Here is a 26,600-nt window from a genome sequence, read left to right as displayed (position 1 = left end):
TCTGATGGATGTTGCTAGCACTATCAAAATAAAAGCCCCCTCCACTCCCAACGAAATAAAGAAAGAGCACAGACAGAGTGAGATATCATTTTCTGTATTCAAAGCTTGAATACGTCTGTCTACCCAACATTTAGTGCAAGTTCTGCAAACATTATATCATCATTCATACAACAGGTCACGGCAAGATTGTCCTGCTGCCAGTTAAAACAACATGACTCATATAGTGACAAAGATAGGGTATCCATAACAGTTACCATTCATGAACAGGTGGATCGTTGACAGAAGTGCTTGGCAAAGGAGATTTAAAGCTATATTTTACTCCAACATTTCAACCTCTTAGCACACCAGCATCATCAGTTCATTTACAGTCAGCCTCCAGTCAGCACTGCTTTGACTATGAATGGCTGTTAACAGAGATCATTAATGAAAATTGTCCCAGAAGCAGTGCTGTGAACCAGGTCAGAGTTTATCTCAGAATAAACAGAATGATGGTTTAGCAAAGCTAAAGGTCGTGGTTAAATAAATTAAACCATGTATGGTTTTGGTGTTATATTCTGAACATGTCTTATGAAATATCATGTGCACACAACATCACAGGCTGCAGTGAAATCCCGTGAAAATATATCAGCAACAATCTCAAAAAACAATGATCCTTCTTTTATCGGCTAAATGAAAGTAATCAATGTGTGGACCCACACTGCAGCAACATGAAGCTGTGTGACAGTGACTTTACACTTACTCACGGCACCTTAACAACTGTGCATTACACCCAGTAAACAGAGAGAAGGTTTATGTGAGGACACTGAATCTGTGCACTAATGTAACCCTGTGTAGTCCGCTGTAAGGAAACATCTGTGACTGAGGGACGCTGAATAAAAGAAGTACAGAACTGTTAATACAGTAAGTGACCAAAAAAATCTAGTCAGTGACTCAAGGCCCACTCACTAGTTTTCCACTGCATCTGACAGCCCTGGTGAGAAGCTTAACAAAAACAGGCAGTAAGTGTAGCTTGAGTTATGGTTATTGTGACTAACAATGTTCAAGAATCAAATTTTACTCTCAAAACGGAGGTTCATTTTTTAAAACTGTTTTAGAAAGGTGTTGATTCAGTTGTCTCTCTGTGCAACCTCCACATCATCATACAGCTGAATCAACACTTTTATAAACCAGTTTCAGTGAAAACTGAACATCAGAACCTTCATGTTTGTCAGATTTGACCAGTTTTAACTCGGTGTACCTAATAAACTGGCAGTTAAGTGTTGAGACGCATTAATAAGCAACACTGATTGTGTTTTTTTGGACGACTGAAAGACATCTGGTGATTTGACTGAGCTAGAATGTGCATCAGACACTAACGTACAGATACAGGAGTGGACTGAGAGGACTGCATCGACATGATGCAACACAACCTTCCTGCTGATGGATGGACTCACACCACAACATACAGCCTGGTTCCAAATCCACCAAACGCTGCTGCCAAGGAATACGATGCCGAGAGAAGCAGCGCAGAATTCAGCAGCTACATCTGTATACGACAGGCTGCTGATGGGCGACGTCACCCAGAACACACTCACAATGAAAACTGACGAGACAAGGTGAATTTTAAATGAGCCGCTTTCTGATAACTGCTTAAACTGCTGGCGTTGAAGAATCAAAGTGACATATTCATTTCCATATATTGTGTTTGACAATAAACATAAAAAGAAATGATTAAAAAGTGCAGCTCAGTAACATAAGAGTAAACAGAGGATAAGTACTTGGCAATACATTTTTACCTTTAAAATGTTGACAATAGAAATCAAACATTCACACATGCACACACACTCACACACAAGTATAACACGTACAGTGTGTGATACCTGTCTCAAGCAGTGCTAAGAGCTGACGTGAGGCCTGTCAGTGAAGTCAGGCTGATACGTCCTCACTCAGCCGTCACGTCCACAGACAGCATGAGGAGACATCATTCAACTGCTGCCATACTGGATTCCCTGTGGTGCTGCTGTGCTGCACTGCTCCTGAGAATAAAAACAACCCTCCATGGTCATCTGAGGAAACCGACCGTCCCTTCAACCTGTCACACTTGGAAACTGCTTTTGCTATTTTGGCAGAGGCTCCAGACTGTTAAACTCCTGGGAGACAAACTAACTGACAAGAAGTCTGGTCAGGTTTTGGCAACATAATATTTTGAGAGAACAGCTGGGGCCTTCATGTTTGTTTTGTATTGTGGCTGCCTGTATCAAGCAACTGCTTTTTATTCGAGCAGTTTGCAGTAATGAGCACCTCCAACATCTGACAAACGCTGTGGTCCTGGACACAGTTTAGTTACAGCTCCAAACAGCCTGGTCTGAGAGATATACCACACAGAGGGGATTTCTGCTTTCTGTAGAGAAACTTGTCGTTTCATGGCAGGGCCACAAACGCTGCCTACACCTGCCGGGCTGGGCTATCACAACTAGGATCCACAAATTGGTCAAAAGTATATGGAGAACTAAAGGTGACAGGTTCACGTCAGAGAGGAAAGGGACAAACATAAACTGTGGGAAAGTTGGAAGCTCACTATTGCTGAGGCATAAAGATCGTGTGCCACTGAAATTAAGGGGTCCAAACCATTACAGAAAAATCCCAATCTCATGACATTTGTCAAATTCCAACCAGAAGCGAGTGCTGAGAATTCACTTCTGTATCGATGAGGTGCTCACTGCAGCAAAATTTCAAAAAAAATCATTTCAACCCTGTTACTTCTCCAACATCCAGTCATTCCTGGACGTGGTCGTATGATTTGTGTCTTCTCATGAGGTCCATCAGAGCAGGGATGCTCATGAATCCATCTGGTGGAGGTACATACAGAAGAAATGCTGTCTTATCTTATTATGGTAAAAAGAGGTACCACTTTGCTGACTCATTTTTATTATTACGGTTTTGAAACGCCTTGATTCTGTTCTGTTCCATACTGAGGTTCCTGTTGATGACTTCTCATTAATAATTTATTCCTTCCCCATAACTGTGTATTATCGTCGCGTCAGTGTTGAAGTTGAAGCCAAAGATCTGTCCATTTATTTCAGCAAAGGATCCAGCGAGAGGGAACAGGGAAAGGCTGTTTGAGATGGTGTTTAGTTGAGGCTGTCAGTCACATTCTGGGCTCTTTGGACTTAGTGGAGGCCTCGACGCCTCATCACATTCAAACAGAAATATCAGAAAAATCCCTTGATGTCCTGAAGTACCATCCTCCCGGTCCACGCCTCGTCCCCTCTCCAGCTCCATCTTCATTGGAGCTGGGAGACCTTGAGGGGCGAGGTACTTCCAAAGTCCAAGAAGAAGGGTCCTTCCTGTTTGGGCAGGAAGGTGGTGGGGATGACGTTGTAGATGCCTGCTGGGACGTGGTCCGCCTCCATGTAGCAGAAGCCACATCTGGAAAAAGAGAGAGAGGGAGAAAGAGAGACACTTCAGATGGGAAGCTTCAATGGAGATTAAAAAACAGCAACACTATCAGACTAATTTGCAGAACACTTCACTCTTATGGTACAATTATAGAGTGAAGAGTGATGGACAGCAGTGTGTATATTCACACACGTTATCTCAGAAACATGGCCGACCTATGACACATCCTTGTCATGCTGATTTGTGTAAATGGTCACAGTAACACTTATTGTTTTGTGTCTGGGTTAGTAGCTGTTGCTGATGTCTGTGACAGCACACTGACATACTGTATGTGAGGTTAAAAATATGCAAATAAAATGTTTGTGTTCAATGACATTTATATATAATATATATATATATATATGTGAATATTTTTGCTAGAGGTAAATCAACTCTAAAACACAATGTGGAAACGTCTCTGTCATTAAACTAAAGCTATTGTTAATGATAAATGACAGATCAACTTACCATGCAACTGTATCTGGCATGTTTTATTATCATCAGAAAACTACTGACTGATAAAAACCTGCTGTAAATATCTGGGAGATGACTTCATGACAGTGTGACAATAAATGTCTCTGTCTCTCTCAGCGTGGTTTCATAATAATGTAAGGTAAATTACTGGGATATTTGAAATTCTGAACGCCTTCTTTAGGTTCCTCTACAAGCATTCAAATGTCATTACTTGTTTCCAATCAAATTCTTAAGTGTAATTTCCTTCATTTGTTGTACATGTCTGTGTCTGTACAGTGAGGATTGGTGTGTAAAGATGGAACATGACCAGACTGTGAACCTCCAGCCATCAACCCGTGTTCCTGTGCTAATGGATGGAGTCCAGCAGACCCTGCTGTGGGTCTGAAGACACTAAACATTCATTTAAACATGAGAGCTTTCTGCACTGAGGTCGACTGTACCTGTAATCTCCACTGCTCCTCTTCGGGGAGGCCGCCGGACTCGGATCCCCCACCGTCGACACCGTCACCATCTCAAACCCGACACTGTACTGCCTGCACACACAGGCAAACAGAAAACCAGATGTCTGTACTACTACTTTACCTCTCAGATACTTAAATCAACCTCAGAAATGTGGAGATCTGTTTGAGGAGATCGATGCTACAAAAACAGCAACACACAAACATTTTAGAGCGAGTTAACGATCTGTCCGTTTGTCCCGTCTGTGGAGCAAAGTCAGGGTTTACAATAAGCACATAATTATTCCTGACCTCTTCACAGCCTGGACATGCTGGTGATATAAGAATTGAAGTTGACAGTACAGTCACACTCATTTGTACGCGACCGCAGAAAATACAGACAAGTCATTAATTTAACCTCATGACTTGAGTTATGTACATGAATTATTGATGTGAAAAGTGCAACAGAATATTTGTCATGTCGCTGGAATAAAGAGGCAGAATTTAACACTGAGTCATCCTGTGTGTGTGTGTGTGTGTGTGTGTGTGTGAAGCCGAGAGACAGACAAAGAGCCAGAAGATTATTAGACGTTAATGCCACAGTGGAAAAGTCTCTGAGTCATCCTGTTAATGAGTCCTTAATAAGTCAGACAGATCCCTTTAAAATGAAGTGAAATGAAACCAGGAGAAGCACTTTCCCAAAGACTGCTCAGCACTGCTTTTCTTTCCATCTGAATAACAAATAATAACAAAGTACTGTCTCTGCGATTCAGAAATGACAGCTGTGGGTTTGAGCCAATATTTCTGAGGTGCCACTTTTCTCCATTTCTAATTATGACCAACTTTTGTGTCATGAAATCATTTCTGAAACACCCCTCAGAAACCCCCACTGAGAGGGTGAAGCTGAAGTGAACTGAGACAGATATGTAAAGTACACCACTATAAACAGAGCTGATGTAAACACAGCATGACAGGAGGTTTTTGTAGACCACCACCTTTCATATAACTTGAAGGCACACTGACAGTTATTTGTACATGTCATTGCTTTTATGTCACACTCTACTACACAAATAAACTCTAAACTCGGTGTTTGCCTTACCTGGATCCCCGGAGCTCGATGAGCAGGGGTCCAGACCGCTCCAGGTTAATCTGGTAGATGGGGTTGTGTTTATACGAGTCCTTATAGTTCCCACAACCTCCAGCGCTGAGCCCCTTCCACTGGCCGTTGATCTGAAGACATGAGAAGACACAATCATCACACATTAAAGTGCACCACATACACACATGATGGACATCTATTTACTTGGTGTGTTAACATACCCTTTTGGTGTGAGTGAAGGGATTTGGGATCTTGGAGAAGGTGAATTTGCATCCAGAGTACACCTAGGTAAAGAAACAAAACCTGTTATGTTCCACTGAACATGAGCTGATCTAACAAAGCATGAATATTCATAAAGATGAACAGCCAATGTTGTATTAAAGGAGCAAACAACATAAAGACTGATATTACTTTTTTTTAATCACCAACTGTGTAACACAAAGTGTAACATGTTTCTAAATGGATGGATATCTGACATAAATCTGTTGATTTATTCATGAATATCTGCACACAAAATAGATCTTTCATAGCAGCACTGTTCTGGTAAAAGAAACATCAGGAAAGAATCATGTTTCCTGCTTCTTGCTTTGATCTCTGGTGAAAACTTGGTGAACAAGAGAGAGTTCAATCAGTTATTCTCAGGACGGTTTTCAAAGAGAAACGCTGATCTAAGCTGAGAGGAGCTCGTACAGACACGTGAGAGCGCGCATCTTTCTTTTTTATGAGTGATTTCAGTATAAACTCGTCTCCACAGTCCTCTCTGCAGTTCACAAGAGGAGTCCATCAATTATAAATTACTGAAAAAAAATATTTGGGTCACACGTGTATATACACACACACATTTCAAAGTCCCAAACTCCCTCAGTTGGTCTTCAAGCATAAGTGGGTGTAACAGAGCAATATGGGAAGATGAGGAGAGGAGAAGAGCAGTCACTGTTCCTAACATCATTCCCCTGCATTACACTGACACAAAAACAAATGGCTGCCTGGAAAAGAACACATCATCTGCTTTGAAAGTAGCTGGTCTTCCTTCTTCTTTCACCACCAACAGACCCAGTTCAGAGCATGAAAGAAATGACCAGAGTGAATTCAGACAAAGAGATGCTGAAATGTTTGAGGCCCTGAGCCAAGTTTTAAAATCCTGTTGCTGATGTTTTTTCTCACCCGCAGTGTGTAGTTGATGGTGTTTTGTTTCTCGTACTGGGAAACCACCAGTGTGAACGTGTGTGTCCCCGCGCTGGTCAGTCTAACCTTGGTCAGGTAGTGTGGGCTGTTGATGCGGATGCCGTCGATGTAAGGAGGGGGATCCGCTGTGGATGAATGGATGAATGAATGAGTGACAGCTGAAGGGGACACGGTACAGCATTTTTTAAAGTGCCTGTGTCTGTTTTTAGTGAAAGTAACACTGTGTCTCAATGGTCGCCATCTTGGCTCTGCAGCAGAAGGTGAGGGACCACTGATGTATTTTCAAACTTGTGAAAAAGTCTGCTGCTGTGTGTTACAGAGTAATGTATGAGGAGAAGTTGAGGGGCTGTGATGGGATAATCTTTCTTCCTGACATCTGACCTTGTTGTGTGTGACTGTGGGGCAGAAATGAAGGCGTGACGGAGTGCTGCTGCCACCCACCTACAGTGCATATCTCACAGCTCAGTGCTGCAGAGAGAAATCTATCAATCCTTACCTGGGTAGTAAACCTTCTTCCCATCTGTCTTGTAAACGACCAGCGTGATAAACTCCCTGTTTTGTGCAAAATCATCCTGAACGAACAAACAGACAGACAGATAACAGCCATTAGATAAAAGCTTGGTGTTGAGGTTTGACCAAAGTAAGAACCTATCATAATACAGCTTTGTCAGTGTCTCCCAGCTCTGCATCTCTACCTTGTCAGTGATGTGTCTGGTGAGCAGCACCCACACAGCAGCTCCTCCTGCTGGACACTGGACCTCCAGCTTGTACTGTGGATTGTTAGCCAGGCTGTAGACGTCTTTCACTGGGCCCTGCTTCCCATCCCAGCTACTGCACACGGCACACAAACACACACACACTTCAGGCTGGGTCTGTATGTCAGGCTGTACTGGATCACTAACATGGAGGATTTAGTTTTTTTGCCAGCTCCTCTGGTTAGTATTGATTTAGCCCTTTACCTGAACATTAACGATCACAGCTGAATGACTAACCCTACCCCGTCACACACACACCACACACATACCTGTGAATACAGGAGGACTCCTTGAACAGGGCAGGGTTCCAGCTCAGGTAGATGACATCGTAGTACTGACACAGGTCCTCCCATGAGATCCAGAAAACACCTGGAGAGCAACACAGCACAGCAAGATATATAATGCTGTTTTCATCTGTCCCGTGTGTCAGTGTGCAGGATTTAGTGGCATCTAGTGGTGGGAACACAGACTGCAACCAGCTGAATACCCGTCCCCTCACCCTTCCCTCTACGATGGCCGTCAAAATGGCATCAACTACCACAACAACTACTCTGCTAGTCTGTAAAACTGCACGTAATAGGTGACATGTAAAAAGCTGTAACAAACTGTGGTATCAGCGTAAACACAAGAAAGGCCTGACATAAAGCCAGTGTCGTTTTGTCCATTCTGGGCTACTGTAGCAACATGGCAGGCTCCGTGGAAAAGGACCTGCTCCCTATGTGGATATAAATGGCTCACTCTAAGCGAACAAAAGCATAACGATTATTAATTACAGGTGTTTATACACTAGGAAAAACATACTTATGTATATTATTTCTGCCAAACGATACCCACACATGCCGTTTAAGTAGTTTGGATGAAGCTGCTGCTGAATTGTTAGCTTGTGGAATAAGGTCCTTGCTGCATAGCAGTCTATGTTTCCTCATTGTTATTATTTGAGTACTTCCCTGAATATAAAATGAGTCAGTCAGTCAGAGATGCAAACTCACACAGCATTCATTTATGTCCAAATCGTAGGTGCTGCATGTAGAAAAAAGAGTTGGAATACCATTATCAAACTTCTGTGCTGTCTTAGGGTCAAAGTTGAGGTATTTGAGGAGTTCAGGAGTCCAGTTCTTCTCATCTCGCTCACTGTAGCGGCCCTTCCACCGCAGATGACTCCATGGATTCTTCAGCTGCAGGAAACGCATTCCCTGCAAGAATAACGTAACAGCAGCTTCATAAAAACATCTCGTTTCCTCACCTGTTGCAGATTTTTACTGCCGCAAGCAGCTTAGTAAAAGAGTTGTGGCTGCCAGTCACCAGTGACACAACACACAAACCAACTCAGTGTGAACCAAATGCTTCACAAAGGTTAATACTTTCCATCCTCCCTCTGTCATCCTGAGCACTTACATTCTAATGCTACTTAAATTATGCCAACCTTGTATTCCCTGATGTCAAGAACAGCGTACGCGTGAGTTGGCACTAAACCCCATCTATCCCCTTCTTCCTCTGTCATCACTCCCGTTGCCGTGGTGATGAGGACGTCACCCCTGTGAAACCTAGAAGTGAAGAGAGACAGAAGCAGATATAAACAGAGCTACATGTGCATAAGTGAAGAACAGGAAAAAAGAAAAGGGGACAAGTAACTCGACTGAATCCACGTCTGTCCAGCATCAACTCCTCGTGAAAAATAATCGTGATCTCAGTATTGATTAAAATAACTGTGATTGTTGTGGAGAAAAGTCAGTTAATACTTGAAAACAACCTTTTCTGTGTAAATCAAAAATAAATAAAAATGAGTGTGTGTTTACCTCTGGAAGAGCATGCGGAAGGTGTCGTCCTTGCTGAATGACTGATTGTCAGAGTGCATAGCGATGCGTTCAGGGATCCATCCAGTGAGTGCGTGCAAATCGATGTTCTGTAACACACAACAAATATGAAACTACTTCTTCTTCTTACAGAGACATCAGATGTTGGTTTGTATTCAGTATGATGTCTGCTCAGACTGGCCTGGGCAAAATGAATGTCAAAGATTTACTGAGGCTGTTACAAACATCATGAGATACATTAAGGACACTGTGAATAAAACATTTACTCCAAGTGGTTTTAAAGTAGTTTGCGTCTCTTGGTTTCTCCACCTTCACTCACCGAGTTGGAACCGGGGAAGTCGTAGCCTCCCATCACCTTCATGTAGGCTTTCTCTATCAGAGACACCCAGAGCTCGTTCCTGTTGCTGGAGTAGGAGCACAGCAGCTCTCCGTTACGATCCACCGGCAGGTAGTCGTCAATAATCACCTGCAACAGGGACAGAGACAGGTTGTGGATCTCAGGGACGTTGAGCATAGAAGCTTGGGTTCTAGCTTGGTAGTAATTTTATGTCTGTGTTAGCCTGTCCATTCACAAACAGGAAAGTATGAGTATTTGCAACAAAAAACTTGATGAACTGGCTGTGGTTATCTGTCTTTTACCTTCCTGGGAACTCCATTGATGTGAAGTTTGACCATGTACTTCCCACAGGGGTTATACTCCGGTTCCCCTCGTCTGTTTTGAGGGAAGATGATGCTGTAAAACACACACACAAGCCAAGTGTCAGGGTCGATTCTTAACTCAGTTTTCTCAGAGGCTAAAGCTGAAACAGAAAGACAGACCCTGACCGACTGAAAACTGTGACAGAAAACAACATTTTAGTGATATTTTCGTTACCCTAGAAACACATTACAGTACCTGGTGATAAGCTTCTTGTTGTAGCGCCTCTCGTAGGCTGCGCTGATGGCTAGTGATGCCACAAAGGAACAGTCAGACACCACCGTCTGGACAAGGGGAGTGAATGTTAGTGATGTGATCGACAAAACATCAACTGCTGTGTGAGGATCCATCACTCAAATACAAACATTTACACACGTATGCAAAAAGAAAGAGTTTGACAGTTAAACATGTTTAACAGCATTTACATTTGGTGTTGTCACGCCATCTACTGGCTGAGTTCAAAGACACAAACACAAAGTAAATACAGCCTTATCAAAACTGCTGTTATAATCAACAACAACCAGAGGAGAACCTGCTGATGTAGGACAATCCTCTGACCTGTTTGATGCTGAAGCTGGACACAGACATGATCATGGTGGGGTTATTGCAGATCTCGTCTGGCCGGACCCAGCGGGAGAAGATGGCTTTCTGTTTGGGTGACAGTGCCAGTTTCCCTGTTTTGTCCCTGTTTGGAAGAATTAAAGGAAACAACAAATTAAATGGTGTTTACCTGAGACTCAGCCTCTCTCTCTCTCTGTCCATCACAGCAAACCTCGTCTAAATAATCGGACAGTTTGATGTAGCTTTGTTTAATTTTAAAAACAGCAGTTCAAACAGTATGCAGTAGGTTTTGGACAGATGATGACTGAAGCTGCACACCAATCATTTGAACCTTGGCAAACCAAGACGTCAAATAACAGGACTCAAACTCACGAGAAAGGGACAGGAAAGGCAAATCTCTCCTTCAGGTCCACGCTCATGAAGGGCACATAGGCTATGCCGTTGATTGTAGATGTACTCCTGCAAATAAAAATGGACAGGATTAGTCCAACAAAACAGACTCACACATACGTATTCATACAGGATTTGTAATTTCACTGCAGATTAAAAACATTCCCAGGAACTGCTTACTAAGATCTTCTGGTCAACTTTGTCTTTTTCCAGGACTTTTCCCTTCCTTGAAAGTAGTAGTAAAGAGTTTTCCCACATTTATCATTCGACAGTAGATCCCAGCCTCCTCACCTGAGCACCTCGATCTCCTCAGACGTGTAGCGCTGACCGTGCGGCTCGCTGGACTGGACCGCTCGGACCGGCTGGGGCTGAGGTCGGTCGTGGAGAGAGAAGTCCGGCCCGAGGGGGAAAAACTGACGAACTGGTCCCCCAGGAATGCCACCACTGGCAGGTTTGGTACCAGAGGGCCCTGTCCTGTCCTGAGTCGGGGTTGAAGTTGATTTGGACTGGGAATCTTTCAGACCTTCCGCTCTGAAAGAATATAATAACCAATCAGTGTAAAGAAATATGTTAATAAAAAACACAGATAGAATAACATGGTCATTTTTTACTTCTGGCACTAGCAGCACTAATTTTCACATCTACCTGTCTAAGGCCTGACGCGCTAGCTGCTTCAGCTTGGTCTGCAGCGCCTGGTCCGACGTCTCGTTGGACTGGAACACAGAAAGAGAGAAAAATGTGGAGGTTAATGTGAGGGAAGACCAAGTGAAAGTTAGTCAGGGTAATGACAAACAGAGGAGAGCAGAGCGAGCGAGCACTACCGTCTTAATGCACAGCTCCACAGCCTGAGTGTACAGTTCAATGGCTTCGTCATCATTTCCCTTCTCGTCCTCCTCGAAGGCCTGGGTGACCAGGAAGTGGGCGCGCTCCAGGTCCACCTGCTGCCGGGACTTCAGCGGGTCACTCTTCTGTGCCTGGACTGGGGTCAAAGGTCCAGAGTACATAGTAAATGGAATGTAAATATTGAAGAAAGACTCGCTAGTTTATTTGGTCTACCAACGTAAGACTGGTCAGTTTTGGTTAAGTCTGTTCATTTTATAGAATGTAACACGTGTTCCAGATGAACTGGACTGAAAACCATGTGAACAAATCCATTCAGCTCATCATTTTAAAGCAGCTGTTACAATGAAGTTTGTGTTTTATTTCCCAGACAACAGCAGGAACATACAGCAGCTACACAGAGTATTAAATGTCATCTACTGTGACTCTGGTCACACCCACGTACACACAAGCACACACCCATAAGTGTGCAGAGAGTCATGGAAAAAAGTTGTCAGACAGCAACTGAGAAAGTATGTCTGAAGGGCCCATTCAGTAACAGTCCTGAACAATTTCTTACTAATTACAGAAACCTCACCTCTGCAAGACTTTAGCTCGGATTACATAAACTGTCAGTGCACAGTAGGGGGAGCGAACAATAACATGTAACACAGTAGAAGCAGTCAAGCTGTAAAACACGATGAAGCTTAAAGTAGGAAAAGCGAAATAAAACCGTGGCTCCACTGTGTTTGTGGTCAGGTTAGCTTACCAGCATTGTGCAGAGCCTGGACACGATCCAAATATTCATTCACTTTGTCCTGGATTCCTTCCAGTTTGGACCCTGCCATGCCAGCATATATCAGCGCCTGGGCTGCCTCCTAATGCAAACAGTCATAAAGGAACTGGTGGCCATTACAATATTCACATGTGTCGGGTGTTGGCAGTGACAGTCCCACAACTGAACTTGATAAATATAAAATTTAGACATGTCGCCATCTTCTCTTTGATGTAATTATATGTCCTTTTATCAACATTTTAAAGCGACAGGTTACAAAATGCAAGTAAAAGTACAGTTAAACTTGTAGGAAAGGTGAGCTAAGTGCTAACGTTGACAGGTAGCAGCCGTTTACACCTGTTAAATTCAAATACACACTCACTTACCTTATAATAAAATACAGCCTCGTTATATTTGCCATTCTGGTCATACGTGACGGCTGTTTTGGCAAATTTGACAGCATCGAGCTCCAGTGCCGCGCAGTCCATCCTGAACACAACTTGTTGACAGGGTGACAAGCTCTGAGTTAGCCAGCTAACAGGCTAGCCAACCGCTAGCTCCTGTAATTTGCTAAATTAACGCAATATCTGTCCTTCACTCGCAACACAGTTCGTTTCATCAACTCGGGCGAAGCATAATGAAACCAATCCTGACAAGTGTCTTCAATCCCGTGGCCCAAACTGGCTGGTTAAAGCTGAGCTTTAGGTTGTGACAGAAAACTCTGTACTGGCGCATACCAAAACAACCCTGCTGTTTCCGGGACACGATGGCGCAGGCGCAGTAGATAAAGAAGCCCAAAATATAATGTGTTGCGTTCAAGTGCAGTAAGACATAGAAAGTGGCTGCTTCTTCGTTATTTTTACCAGATGTCACATGTATTGTACCAAAACAAAACAAAACAAAACAAAATCGTGCAAAATGTAACATTAGTCTTTATTTATATGAACAGATTTAAACTTCTACAATAAATAGATGTATAACATTATCATAGATTTGTTGTGTTTAGTGAGAATACTTTTAATTACGGTGAATTAGCTATTAGCAGTTCCTGTTTGCTGTGTTGATAAGCAGCTAGTGCAATAACTAACTCCCTCTTGTTTTAGAACACCTGTATGCACCTGTTCCCGTTCACAATAGTCATTTCAAACTTTACTCATTATTTCATCATGAGGTTCCTCTCGGAAATTAGATCACTACAACAAAAGAAAGAGAAGTATGTTGGGCTGTGAGAATTTGTTGCAAGGCAAGTTTATTTACTGTATATAACACACACACACACACACACACACACAGGGGCAATTTAACATGCTGCACTTAATGCATGAAAGTGATTAATAATCATTAAGTGACAAGCTGAGACAAAGTAAAATTAATAAACATACAATATATTTTTAGACGCCCCTCTTGATCAAATCTGCTAAAAGTCTCACTGCTGAGCATTAACTGCAGTGTTTAAAGAGATAAAGCTGCTTTTTCACAGATCCATCGTTTCCTTTCACCACAGCTCACTGATTTCCATCCTTGGTTTCTGACAGAAACTGCACAGTGACCATCAACAGGAGTTTGTTTCCACAAGCTGAGAGAAAAACATGATGGTCAGATCAATGCTGATAGATTTTATCATTCAAAGTGTTCAGCAATGTGTCTCTCACCTGTCAGCCAGATTAGTTCCATCAAACCACTTCCATTTCCCACCTTCAGCTCTCAGGCCAATCCAGTATTCAGTGAGTCCTTCACTGGGCACACTTAAACCACTGACATGATTCTGAGGACAACAGACAGTTATCAGAGATATTTAAATACAAGTACACTGTAAAATACTCTGAAGTTCATACAGGCTGTCAGAAATATTCCAACAGTTTTCTCATTACCTTCTCTTCTTCATCAGCTACAGTGACCAAATCTGAAATCTTTCCTTTGCAGTATTCTCGAGCTTCTTCCCAGGTTCTTTGTTTAGAAGGTTCAGGGTTATGATATGCATAACATCTGGACTGGAAGACACCCCAGCCTGTCTCACAAGCTTTACACTGTCTTACTGAAACAACAGAGACCAACTAATAAACAACATCACTGCACAGTGAGATTATTATTGTTTATTATTGGACCTGATTAAAGTGATCTGAACATACCTTCTTTTTCTTTTTCTTTTTCTTTTTTTTTGGGGCAGTAGGCATCAATGCTCCACTGAGCTTGAGTGACGCTGACCGCATTCTTCATCTCCAAGTCTTTTATTTGTTCAGTTAAGTTGTTCTTCTCTGTCTCCAGCTCCTGGTTTTTTGCAGTCAGCTTGGTGTTGTTTGCAGAAATGACCGAGGTAACTACAGTCAAACATACAGGAAGGAGCATTAACAGAGACATGTACATGTTTGCTCACAGATGATAAAGAGTCACTGTTGAGTTTATACTCACAGTAGATTCGAAGGGCCACAATCACCAACAGTATGAGCCAACACCCTGCTACTGTTGGAACAGACTGAGTGAAGGAGGGAGACTTCTTATCTGACGAAAAAATAAATCAGATGAATTATGTCACCAATGTTCTTTAAAACACTCAGATGTGTTTTAATGTTGACAATAGAAACACATCCTTCTTTTGAAACATCAAATATCCAGTGATTCTAAACCTTCACATTTACCACCTTCCACAGGGCACACTGCTGCATTAACATAGTCAGCTTCCTCAGGTTTCTCTGAAACAGTTCAGATCAAACATCAGGGTTCAAACACCAGCAGGAAATGTATAGATAGATAGATAGATAGATAGATAGATAGTATCTTACCTTCAGCTGAAGAAACATTGGGATTTTTGAACCTAACAGTCGGCTGCTGTGTTTTTCTGTTCATCCTGAACAAAGAATAAAGTTCGTCTGTGATCGTACATAAAGACTGAAAGGAGGGTTTTTATTTCTGTCTGCTGTCTCTGGTTAGCAGCTAATGAGGAGCTGTGATGGGAAGTCTTCTCACTGTGTCTCCGTCACATCCTCTCACTCTGCTGAACTTCACCTTTTTTGACAGATTCATATCATAATAACAGAGTAATAATTTCTTTCTGCTGAGGCTGAAGATGCATCTGACAAAGATGAAATTCTAGTTTAAAATAAAAACAACTTGGTATTTAATTAAGTCAAAACCTGATCAATATGGTGAAAATAAATTTCCACATTCAGATAAACTGAGCAGCTTTGATGGACTGAATTTCAACACTTCCGGTTGTTGCACATTAAGCAATGCTGATTATGAAGAAATCAATAATTGCCCCATCTAAAAACATGACATTTCTCTATGTAAAAGACACAGTGACACTTCCCTAATAGAGTAGATTAGACTTCCTGTCCTGTTCTGGAGCTCTGTTGCTGCTGATGTTGACCAGGTTCACATGGAGCCAGTTCTTCTTCTGCCTCATGGTGATTAAACACGTCACATCATGTTGTTCTTCCTGACTTGATGAAAGCTGTCTGACATTTTAAAGGAGCAATTTACAAGAAAAAGTCAGTGACAGCACTGAGCGGCAGAATCTTTATTCACTGTAACAGATTCAAACATGAATGTGCTTCCACTGAACTGTCACCTGAACAGAAAAAGACTCTTTACATCAGAATACAGACACTTCAGAGCACAGCCTCAGTGTCATACTGCAGAGAGGTAATGCAGCTCCCTCTGCTGGACAATCAGCACAAACTATGTCAAATCTTCCATCCAGCAGACTGAGCAGTCTTGTTGGTCCCTCTCATCAATCTGCTGATATACAAATAATAAGCACTGAAAGTCTAACGCAGTAAAAAGAAAAGCACAAACAAAGTCCTTAATGATCAACAGTTTACTGCCCTTTTAGCTCAGTCACTGTGTTTTCCTTCATGCTGCTGTCAGCAGTCACACTCACAGTACCTATATCATCTAATATCTAACTGCACATATACATTACATCAGTGAGTGTCTGATTTTTGTTTCACACACACACACAAAGCTCACACACAAACAGCTTTAAAAATAATGTCATTTTTGTTTTTTTAAATAAAAATGGTGGATATAAATCTTCATAGCTTAATATTTATAAACCAGCTGATGCTAAGTTCCATGTGATTATTTCTTACAGACTATCCAGAGACCTTCTCAAGTTTAACTGCAGTGTTTAAAGAGATAAAGCTGCTTTTTCACAGATCCATCGTTTCCTTTGACCACAGCTCACTGATTTCCATCCTTCTTTTTGATCAGAAACTGCACAGTGACCATCAACAGGACTGTCTATCCAGGAGCTGAGAGAAAAACATGATGGTCAGATCAATGCTGATAGATTTTATCATTCAAAGTGTTCAGCAATGTGTCTCTCACCTGTCAGCCAGATTAGTTCCATCAAACCACTTCCATTTCCCATCTTTAACTCTCAGGCCAATCCAGTATTCAGTGAGTCCTTCACTGGGCACACTTAAACCACTGACATGATTCTGAGGACAACAGACAGTTATCAGAGATATTTAAATACAAGTACACTGTAAAATACTCTGAAGTTCATACAGGCTGTCAGAAATATTCCAACAGTTTTCTCATTACCTTCTCTTTTTCATCAGCTACAGTGACCAAATCTGAAATCTTTCCTTTGCAGTTTTCTCGAGCTTCTTCCCAGGTTCTTTGGTCAGAAGGTTTAGCGTCATGATACGCGTAACATCTGGACTGGAAGACACCCCAGCCTTTCTCACAAGCTTTACACTGTCTTACTGAAACAACAGAGACCAACTAATAAACAACATCACTGCACAGTGAGATTATTATTGTTTATTATTGGACCTGATTAAAGTGATCTGAACATACCTTCATTTTCTTTGGGGCAGTAGGCATCAACGAGCTTCTGAGCTTGAGTGACGCTGACCGCATTCTTCATCTCCAAGTCTTTTATTTGTTCAGTTAAGTTGTTCTTCTCTGTCTCCAGCTCCTGTTTTTCTGCAGTCAGGTTTGCGATCTTGCTCTCTGCGACAGCATAGGTTCGTGTCAGGTTGCCAACCTTTACTGTGAGATTGTCGACGTTTCTCTTTAGGTTTTGCATCTCTGTCTCCAGCTCCTGGTTTTTTGCAGTCAGCTTGGTGTTGTTTGCAGAAATGACCGAGGTAACTACAGTCAAACATACAGGAAGGAGCATTAACAGAGACATGTACATGTTTGCTCACAGATGATAAAGAGTCACTGTTGAGTTTATACTCACAGTAGATTCGAAGGGCCACAATCACCAACAGTATGAGCCAACACCCTGCTACTGTTGGAACAGACTGAGTGAAGGAGGGAGACTTCTTATCTGACGAAAAAATAAATCAGATGAATTATGTCAAAAAAAAAAGAAACATCCTTCATGTTGACATGTATGAATTTTTGATGGATACTTTAAAAAGTTGATGCTACAGTTACTCTTTATGAAGTAAATAGTGTCAGTAACATACCTGAGGTGGCTGGTATTTTGTCCACAGAGCACACTGCTGCATTAACATAGTCAGCTTCCTCAGGTTTCTCTGAAACAGTTCAGATCAAACATCAGGGTTCAAACACCAGCAGGAAATGTATAGATAGATAGATAGATAGATAGATAGATAGATAGATAGATAGATAGATAGATAGATAGATAGATAGATAGATAGATATAATCAAGAATTCTTCATTTGTCATTATGCATTCACATAACGAAATTTCATTAGGAAGCTTTTGGCTTGAGAAAAATACACAATATACAAACAGAAAACTATAAACACACTATACATAGGTACAATAATAGTAAAAATAAAATAAAATACAATAAAAATTAAATTTAATAAAAAAAGAAGTGAGATGAAATGTGCAATGATAGATAGATAGATAGATAGATAGATAGATAGATAGATAGATAGATAGATAGATAGATAGATAGATAGATAGATAGATAGTATCTTACCTTCAGCTGAAGAAACATTGGGATTTTTGAACCTAACAGTCGGCTGCTGTGTTTTTCTGTTCATCCTGAACAAAGAATAAAGTTCGTCTGTGATCGTACATAAAGACTGAGGGAAGTTTTCACTGAGTGGTTTTTAGTTCTGTTTTCTGCTGCAACAGTTTGTCTCTGGTTAGCCACTAATGCTGAGCTGTGATGACCTGTGATGGGAAATCTAATCGCTCTGTCTCTGTCATGTCGTCTCACTCTGCTGCAGTTCACCTTTTATCACCTGACAGAAATGTACATCATAATCAAGGTTTTCTTCATTTCATTCAGCTGAGAATATCTGAGCTCTCTGCCACTGATGGATATGAAGATATGTAGAAAGAAACCAGGCCTGGTAGAACTTTTCAGTTGTTTTCATGGCACCAAAATAGTTTGCAGGGAAACTGTAGGAACATACAAATGTATGTGGAAGCAGATGAATGTATGGTCAAAATGAAAAAACATCAGGAGCCAAAAACCCATAAAAACATTTGTGAAAACTGCTCATCATATCCTGAAAACAGACAAACCTGTAGAACTGAACAGGATTTTAAAGGATTCTTGTTGCTGGTAAAGAAACATTCAGGCTTTTTAAAGCAACAGTCCACCACGGTGTTTTCCTGTTCATCCTCTACAAAGCATGAAATTCAAGTGTAGAGTGTACTGACTTAAAGCTCACAGAGTGTGTGGTGTTTATGTATGTTAATGGTTTTAACCCACACTGTGTCTGTCACGCCTTCTGGCTGCTGCGGTTCATCTTGTATCAACCAACAGTAGTTTTGATCACAATCAAATATATTTGTCTCTTTCTGTCTGCTGAGGATGGAGATGCATCTGACCATCAAAACCTCCACTATTTAACACACACAACTGTGGTTTGTGTTTCAAGAAAAAGTCAGTGACAGCACTGAGCGGCAGAATCTTTATTCACTGTAACAGATTCAAACATGAATGTGCTTCCACTGAACTGTCACCTGAACAGAAAAAGACTCTTTACATCAGAATACAGACACTTCAGAGCACAGCCTCAGTGTCATACTGCAGAGAGGTAATGCAGCTCCCTCTGCTGGACAATCAGCACAAACTATGTCAAATCTTCCATCCAGCAGACTGAGCAGTCTTGTTGGTCCCTCTCATCAATCTGCTGATATACAAATAATAAGCACTGAAAGTCTAACTGCACATATACATTACATCAGTGAGTGTCTGATTTTTGTTTCACACACACACACAAAGCTCACACACAAACAGCTTTAAAAATAATGTCATTTTTGTTTTTTTAAATAAAAATGGTGGATATAAATCTTCATAGCTTAATATTTATAAACCAGCTGATGCTAAGTTCCATGTGATTATTTCTTACAGACTATCCAGAGACCTTCTCAAGTTTAACTGCAGTGTTTAAAGAGATAAAGCTGCTTTTTCACAGATCCATCGTTTCCTTTGACCACAGCTCACTGATTTCCATCCTTCTTTTTGATCAGAAACTGCACAGTGACCATCAACAGGACTGTCTATCCAGGAGCTGAGAGAAAAACATGATGGTCAGATCAATGCTGATAGATTTTATCATTCAAAGTGTTCAGCAATGTGTCTCTCACCTGTCAGCCAGATTAGTTCCATCAAACCACTTCCATTTCCCATCTTTAACTCTCAGGCCAATCCAGTATTCAGTGAGTCCTTCACTGGGCACACTTAAACCACTGACATGATTCTGAGGACAACAGACAGTTATCAGAGATATTTAAATACAAGTACACTGTAAAATACTCTGAAGTTCATACAGGCTGTCAGAAATATTCCAACAGTTTTCTCATTACCTTCTCTTTTTCATCAGCTACAGTGACCAAATCTGAAATCTTTCCTTTGCAGTTTTCTCGAGCTTCTTCCCAGGTTCTTTGGTCAGAAGGTTTAGCGTCATGATACGCGTAACATCTGGACTGGAAGACACCCCAGCCTTTCTCACAAGCTTTACACTGTCTTACTGAAACAACAGAGACCAACTAATAAACAACATCACTGCACAGTGAGATTATTATTGTTTATTATTGGACCTGATTAAAGTGATCTGAACATACCTTCATTTTCTTTGGGGCAGTAGGCATCAACGAGCTTCTGAGCTTGAGTGACGCTGACCGCATTCTTCATCTCCAAGTCTTTTATTTGTTCAGTTAAGTTGTTCTTCTCTGTCTCCAGCTCCTGTTTTTCTGCAGTCAGGTTTGCGATCTTGCTCTCTGCGACAGCATAGGTTCGTGTCAGGTTGCCAACCTTTACTGTGAGATTGTCGACGTTTCTCTTTAGGTTTTGCATCTCTGTCTCCAGCTCCTGGTTTTTTGCAGTCAGCTTGGTGTTGTTTGCAGAAATGACCGAGGTAACTACAGTCAAACATACAGGAAGGAGCATTAACAGAGACATGTACATGTTTGCTCACAGATGATAAAGAGTCACTGTTGAGTTTATACTCACAGTAGATTCGAAGGGCCACAATCACCAACAGTATGAGCCAACACCCTGCTACTGTTGGAACAGACTGAGTGAAGGAGGGAGACTTCTTATCTGACGAAAAAATAAATCAGATGAATTATGTCAAAAAAAAAAGAAACATCCTTCATGTTGACATGTATGAATTTTTGATGGATACTTTAAAAAGTTGATGCTACAGTTACTCTTTATGAAGTAAATAGTGTCAGTAACATACCTGAGGTGGCTGGTATTTTGTCCACAGAGCACACTGCTGCATTAACATAGTCAGCTTCCTCAGGTTTCTCTGAAACAGTTCAGATCAAACATCAGGGTTCAAACACCAGCAGGAAATGTATAGATAGATAGATAGATAGATAGATAGATAGATAGATAGATAGATAGATAGATAGATAGATAGATAGTATCTTACCTTCAGCTGAAGAAACATTGGGATTTTTGAACCTAACAGTCGGCTGCTGTGTTTTTCTGTTCATCCTGAACAAAGAATAAAGTTCGTCTGTGATCGTACATAAAGACTGAGGGAAGTTTTCACTGAGTGGTTTTTAGTTCTGTTTTCTGCTGCAACAGTTTGTCTCTGGTTAGCCACTAATGCTGAGCTGTGATGACCTGTGATGGGAAATCTAATCGCTCTGTCTCTGTCATGTCGTCTCACTCTGCTGCAGTTCACCTTTTATCACCTGACAGAAATGTACATCATAATCAAGGTTTTCTTCATTTCATTCAGCTGAGAATATCTGAGCTCTCTGCCACTGATGGATATGAAGATATGTAGAAAGAAACCAGGCCTGGTAGAACTTTTCAGTTGTTTTCATGGCACCAAAATAGTTTGCAGGGAAACTGTAGGAACATACAAATGTATGTGGAAGCAGATGAATGTATGGTCAAAATGAAAAAACATCAGGAGCCAAAAACCCATAAAAACATTTGTGAAAACTGCTCATCATATCCTGAAAACAGACAAACCTGTAGAACTGAACAGGATTTTAAAGGATTCTTGTTGCTGGTAAAGAAACATTCAGGCTTTTTAAAGCAACAGTCCACCACGGTGTTTTCCTGTTCATCCTCTACAAAGCATGAAATTCAAGTGTAGAGTGTACTGACTTAAAGCTCACAGAGTGTGTGGTGTTTATGTATGTTAATGGTTTTAACCCACACTGTGTCTGTCACGCCTTCTGGCTGCTGCGGTTCATCTTGTATCAACCAACAGTAGTTTTGATCACAATCAAATATATTTGTCTCTTTCTGTCTGCTGAGGATGGAGATGCATCTGACCATCAAAACCTCCACTATTTAACACACACAACTTGTGTTTCAAGAAAAAGTCAGTGACAGCACTGAGCGGCAGAATCTTTATTCACTGTAACAGATTCAAACATGAATGTGCTTCCACTGAACTGTCACCTGAACAGAAAAAGACTCTTTACATCAGAATACAGACACTTCAGAGCACAGCCTCAGTGTCATACTGCAGAGAGGTAATGCAGCTCCCTCTGCTGGACAATCAGCACAAACTATGTCAAATCTTCCATCCAGCAGACTGAGCAGTCTTGTTGGTCCCTCTCATCAATCTGCTGATATACAAATAATAAGCACTGAAAGTCTAACGCAGTAAAAAGAAAAGCACAAACAAAGTCCTTAATGATCAACAGTTTACTGCCCTTTTAGCTCAGTCACTGTGTTTTCCTTCATGCTGCTGTCAGCAGTCACACTCACAGTACCTATATCATCTAATATCTAACTGCACATATACATTACATCAGTGAGTGTCTGATTTTTGTTTCACACACACACACAAAGCTCACACACAAGCAGCTTTAAAAATAATGTCATTTTTGTTTTTTTAAATAAAAATGGTGGATATAAATCTTCATAGCTTAATATTTATAAACCAGCTGATGCTAAGTTCCATGTGATTATTTCTTACAGACTATCCAGAGACCTTCTCAAGTTTAACTGCAGTGTTTAAAGAGATAAAGCTGCTTTTTCACAGATCCATCGTTTCCTTTCACCACAGCTCACTGATTTCCATCCTTCTTTTTGATCAGAAACTGCACAGTGACCATCAACAGGAGTTTGTTTCCACAAGCTGAGAGAAAAACATGATGGTCAGATCAATGCTGATAGATTTTATCATTCAAAGTGTTCAGCAATGTGTCTCTCACCTGTCAGCCAGATTAGTTCCATCAAACCACTTCCATTTCCCACCTTCAGCTCTCAGGCCAATCCAGTATTCAGTGAGTCCTTGACTGGGCACACTTAAACCACTGACATGATTCTGAGGACAACAGACAGTTATCAGAGATATTTAAATACAAGTACACTGTAAAATACTCTGAAGTTCATACAGGCTGTCAGAAATATTCCAACAGTTTTCTCATTACCTTCTCTTTTTCATCAGCTACAGTGACCAAATCTGAAATCTTTCCTTTGCAGTCTTCTCGAGCTTCTTCCCAGGTTCTTTGTTTAGAAGGTTCAGCGTTATTATACGCATAACAGCTGGACTGGAAGACACCCCAGCCTGTCTCACAAGCTTTACACTGTCTTCCTGAAACAACAGAGACCAACTAATAAACAACATCACTGCACAGTGAGATTATTATTGTTTATTATTGGACCTGATTAAAGTGATCTGAACATACCTTCATTTTCTTTGGGGCAGTAGGCATCAATGAGCTTCTGAGCTTGAGTGACGCTGACCGCATTCTTCATCTCCAAGTCTTTTATTTGTTCAGTTAAGTTGTTCTTCTCTGTCTCCAGCTCCTGGTTTCGTGTTGTCAGGTTCTGTTTTTCTGCAGTCAGGTTTGCGATCTTGCTCTCTGCGACAGCATAGGTTCGTGTCAGGTTGCCAACCTTTACTGTGAGATTGTCGACGTTTCTCTTTAGGTTTTCATTTTCTGAGCGGAGAATGTTGTTGAGGTTTGTCAGGTTGTGATTCTCATCCAGTAGAGCCGTTTGGTTGTGTTTTAACTCATTCACTTGATTTGCATCTCTTAATGTAAAAACTGCAAAATGAAAATGAGCTTAATGGAGAGTAATATTACCATTTTTTCCTGACTCTGTAGCTTTCCAGAAGTTTGTGTTTCTTTAATTTAGGAGATCAACAAATCCCATGAAAAGACTGAAACCAGCAGCGTGTTAATCTTTCTCTCAATATTTTCAGACTCTTTACTTGTCTGTGGCCATCACTCCCAGACCACTGGTTCCTTCTCAAGATGGTAACTGGAAAGTGCAGTTTTAAAGTAATATTACTCAAAGCAATAAGTTGTAAAGTATATTTGTGCAGCTGCAGATTTGCAGATCTATCAGGCTCTGCTGCACAGCAGTACATGTTAGTAGGATCAGTTCGGTGTTGGTTTGGGTCATAACATGGGATCTGATGACAGCAAGAAAAATATCACTTTGTTCTCTACACTTTAAAACTGCACTTTCCAGTTACCATCTTGTTGCCTGTGTCTCATATGAAAGCCACCTATAAATTCACAGTCATATTCAGCTGAGTATATAAAATACTGCATTTTATTTTGAAGTTTGATTTAACTGAGTTAGGGTTAGGGTTTTGATGATGCAGATATCAAGTTACAGTTGTGTTTGAGTCTGAGTTCGTGCGTGGACCGGCTGTTTTGTGTACTTACGGTAGATGAGGACGATGGCTATCACCAAAACGACACAAAGACTGACCAAACTGCAAACCACCACCTTACAGCAGCAGCTGTTGTTGTCTGCTTTCTTGTCTGGTAAGAATTCTGCTGAGACAAAACAACAAATACAGATGTTAGGCTGCGGCGTTAAACGAATCATCAAACATTTCATCTTTGTGTTTCTACATAGCAACTGATAGACTGTGCTGGGAGTTACAGTATATTCTGTAATAGTTGCGGCTGGAACATTAGTTACAGCTGAAGCACTCGTCCTACATTACAGATTTTTTCAATAAGCTCAGACTTGAGATATAAAATTCCTAATATGGGTGAAACTAAAAAAAGGATCCTACATTTCCCATAATACAGTTTAAAAGATGTAGGTATTTCCCAGATAAGGAAATGTACTCAAACTCCACACCCCAGTTGTTATTAACCATGCCATGAACGAGCAGCTATGCAACTGTTTCTACATTCTGCTCAGCTCCTGAAACTACTTCCCTTTTACTGTAGTAAGAGTAATGGTTGCAGTAGTACTAACAACATTATTTTGTGCACACAGTTGTTTTTTTTCCCAACTTACGGCTTGTGTCAGCAGTTTGCTCGGGCGCCTCGTTTCGTACCTTCACTTCATCGTACACAGTTTCCTCCTCCTCCTTTTGAACTGACAGGTTGAAGGACACAATCTTGTGAGTCGTTGCTGTACAGTCTTGAAATAAGCATTTTCTTCTTGTGTTGATGATAAATTGACTCTTTTAGAGTGAGAAGTCACTCTGTGTTTCCCCCAGAACTGTACTCTGCAGACCTTTGCAGGACATTCAAACTATTCGCTAAAACACAATATTATGAAATTCTCTTACAGTTTGAGGATCACACAGGAAAAGGGGAAACTGCCTTTGACGCTTCACAAGTGACTATTTTATTCCTCATCCTCGCCTGGTTCAACGTAACCAGCAAACAGCATTTGCACAGTCACACCACTGAGTCCTGCTCTGGACTCCACTCACTCACTCTGATTTAATTAACTGGATTTAAAAAACAGACTTACCCTCTGATCGGGGATTTTTTTTGGTTTTGAATACAACTGAAGCGTAGTTAACCTCCTCCTCTGCCATCGCTACAGTTCTCCTGAGTCTTATCTGACTTGCAGACAGTGAAGTTCCACTGTAATTGAACCACAGAGCATCCTAATACGAGAAGTGGTTGTTTCCCGTGTTCAGTCAATTCTGTCGCTCAGACCTTGAAATGAACAACTTCTGCTTTTGGTTGAGAAAGTTATTTGCATCCACACAACTGGCTGGGTATGAACGTCAGACCATGTGCAGTGTTATCTTGCACTGTAAAAAGTTAATCTAAAACAGATGGTAATAATGCAAACAGTGTACATACAGAGAGATGATGGCTAATATGGAATGTGGACGTCAGATGTTTGCTTGAAAATGAATAACAACATAAGGGAAAGAAGGACTGAAGCTTGGCCATTAAAATGGGTATTTGTGGTCTCGAGGTGATGACTTACTGAATTTGGTGAAATATGTTGGATATTGAGTCTTTTTACTGTTTTAGTGACCAACCCCTCCACCCTCCAGCCTAATCTTTACTTTGTTGTCTGTACATAGTAACATGCAACTCTTTTTGAAGTTACATCCTAAATTCTGTTGAGACATAAACATTTACATCATGAGGTGCATGAATTGTGTTGTTTAAAGGGGAAGTAAAAGATGCAAAATCATCTTCCTAATCTTGAGATAATGACATTTTTGTTGTTTGCTTGTTGTTAAACCTCAAATATTAAATTCCTCCACGTTTGCTGCTGAAGATCTGCAGCAGGTCAAAGATCTTTCATAATAAACTGTGAAAATGTGGTGGATAGTGTGAATATTTCATTTTCAGTCTGGCTTGGTTAATGGTGATATTACTTTGTTGAAGAGCAGATGAGATCAGTTCTCTGCTAGAGTCGTCTGAGTGGAGCTAATGAATAATTACGGAGAGGAAATAATTTTATATCTAGTTGTACGTCACTGATGTCATCGAAACTAATACACAAATACAGTCATCAGGGTGATAAACAAAGGAACTGACGATGTGAAAGCACTGCAAGTTGCATGATATGTTTTTGT

General features: G+C 41.0%; 2 protein-coding genes across 35 annotated transcripts; both read right to left on the bottom strand.

Annotated features, from left to right (window-relative positions):
- Nucleotides 1-78: 78 nt before the first annotated feature.
- On the bottom strand, nt 79-13,176 carry LOC108884652 (calpain-7-like). Of its 2 annotated transcripts, XM_018678670.1 has the most exons (21): nt 12,810-13,176; nt 12,418-12,526; nt 11,651-11,808; nt 11,475-11,542; nt 11,121-11,360; nt 10,812-10,898; nt 10,437-10,563; nt 10,077-10,162; nt 9,821-9,914; nt 9,501-9,647; nt 9,164-9,270; nt 8,791-8,911; nt 8,416-8,560; nt 7,637-7,736; nt 7,308-7,443; nt 7,109-7,184; nt 6,592-6,737; nt 5,649-5,711; nt 5,428-5,558; nt 4,332-4,424; nt 79-3,408 (listed from the first exon to the last, which is right to left on the bottom strand). In XM_018678670.1, the coding sequence occupies exons 1-21, from the start codon at nt 12,909-12,911 to the stop codon at nt 3,264-3,266; spliced, it is 2,481 nt and encodes an 826-aa protein (XP_018534186.1). In that variant the 5' UTR covers nt 12,912-13,176; the 3' UTR covers nt 79-3,263. The 2 variants fall into 2 exon arrangements, with proteins under 2 accessions (XP_018534186.1, XP_050932067.1); XM_051076110.1 differs by lacking the exons at nt 6,592-6,737; nt 7,308-7,443; nt 11,475-11,542 and having other exon boundaries at nt 11,121-11,137; nt 11,672-11,808.
- A 231-nt stretch (nt 13,177-13,407) lies between these two features.
- LOC108884653 (CD209 antigen-like protein E) lies at nt 13,408-25,738 on the bottom strand. Of its 33 annotated transcripts, none has more exons than XM_051076141.1 (8): nt 25,529-25,732; nt 25,064-25,144; nt 24,475-24,585; nt 23,482-23,844; nt 23,224-23,387; nt 19,960-20,072; nt 19,839-19,883; nt 13,502-13,954 (listed from the first exon to the last, which is right to left on the bottom strand). In XM_051076141.1, the coding sequence occupies exons 1-8, from the start codon at nt 25,593-25,595 to the stop codon at nt 13,876-13,878; spliced, it is 1,023 nt and encodes a 340-aa protein (XP_050932098.1). In that variant the 5' UTR covers nt 25,596-25,732; the 3' UTR covers nt 13,502-13,875. The 33 variants fall into 33 exon arrangements, with proteins under 33 accessions (XP_050932112.1, XP_050932114.1, XP_050932111.1 ...); XM_051076142.1 differs by lacking the exon at nt 19,839-19,883 and adding an exon at nt 16,632-16,676; XM_051076145.1 differs by lacking the exons at nt 19,839-19,883; nt 19,960-20,072 and adding exons at nt 16,632-16,676; nt 16,753-16,865.
- Nucleotides 25,739-26,600: the final 862 nt, after the last annotated feature.

Source organism: Lates calcarifer, linkage group LG15 (assembly GCF_001640805.2).
Source record: "Lates calcarifer isolate ASB-BC8 linkage group LG15, TLL_Latcal_v3, whole genome shotgun sequence".
NCBI classification, from domain to species: Eukaryota; Metazoa; Chordata; class Actinopteri; family Centropomidae; genus Lates; species Lates calcarifer.
The sequence above is the reverse complement of the archived record's forward strand: the minus strand, read 5'-3'. Positions and strand labels throughout refer to the sequence as shown.

Coding starts and splice junctions, on each gene's coding strand:
- LOC108884652 (XM_018678670.1), bottom strand. CDS start 12,911: ATGGACTGCGCGGCACTGGAGCTCGATGCTGTCAAATTTGCCAAAACA. Junction 11,809..12,417: donor CCAGGCTCTGCACAATGCTG/GTAAGCTAACCT, acceptor CTTTGACCCCAG/TCCAGGCACAGAAGAGTGAC. Junction 11,543..11,650: donor TGGAGCTGTGCATTAAGACG/GTAGTGCTCGCT, acceptor TCTGTGTTCCAG/TCCAACGAGACGTCGGACCA.
- LOC108884653 (XM_051076141.1), bottom strand. CDS start 25,595: ATGGCAGAGGAGGAGGTTAACTACGCTTCAGTTGTATTCAAAACCAAA. Junction 23,388..23,481: donor CTGCCCCAAAGAAAATGAAG/GTATGTTCAGAT, acceptor CTGTTGTTTCAG/GAAGACAGTGTAAAGCTTGT. Junction 13,955..19,838: donor GGTCACTGTGCAGTTTCTGA/TCAAAAAGAAGG, acceptor TGCAGTTTCTGT/CAGAAACCAAGGATGGAAAT.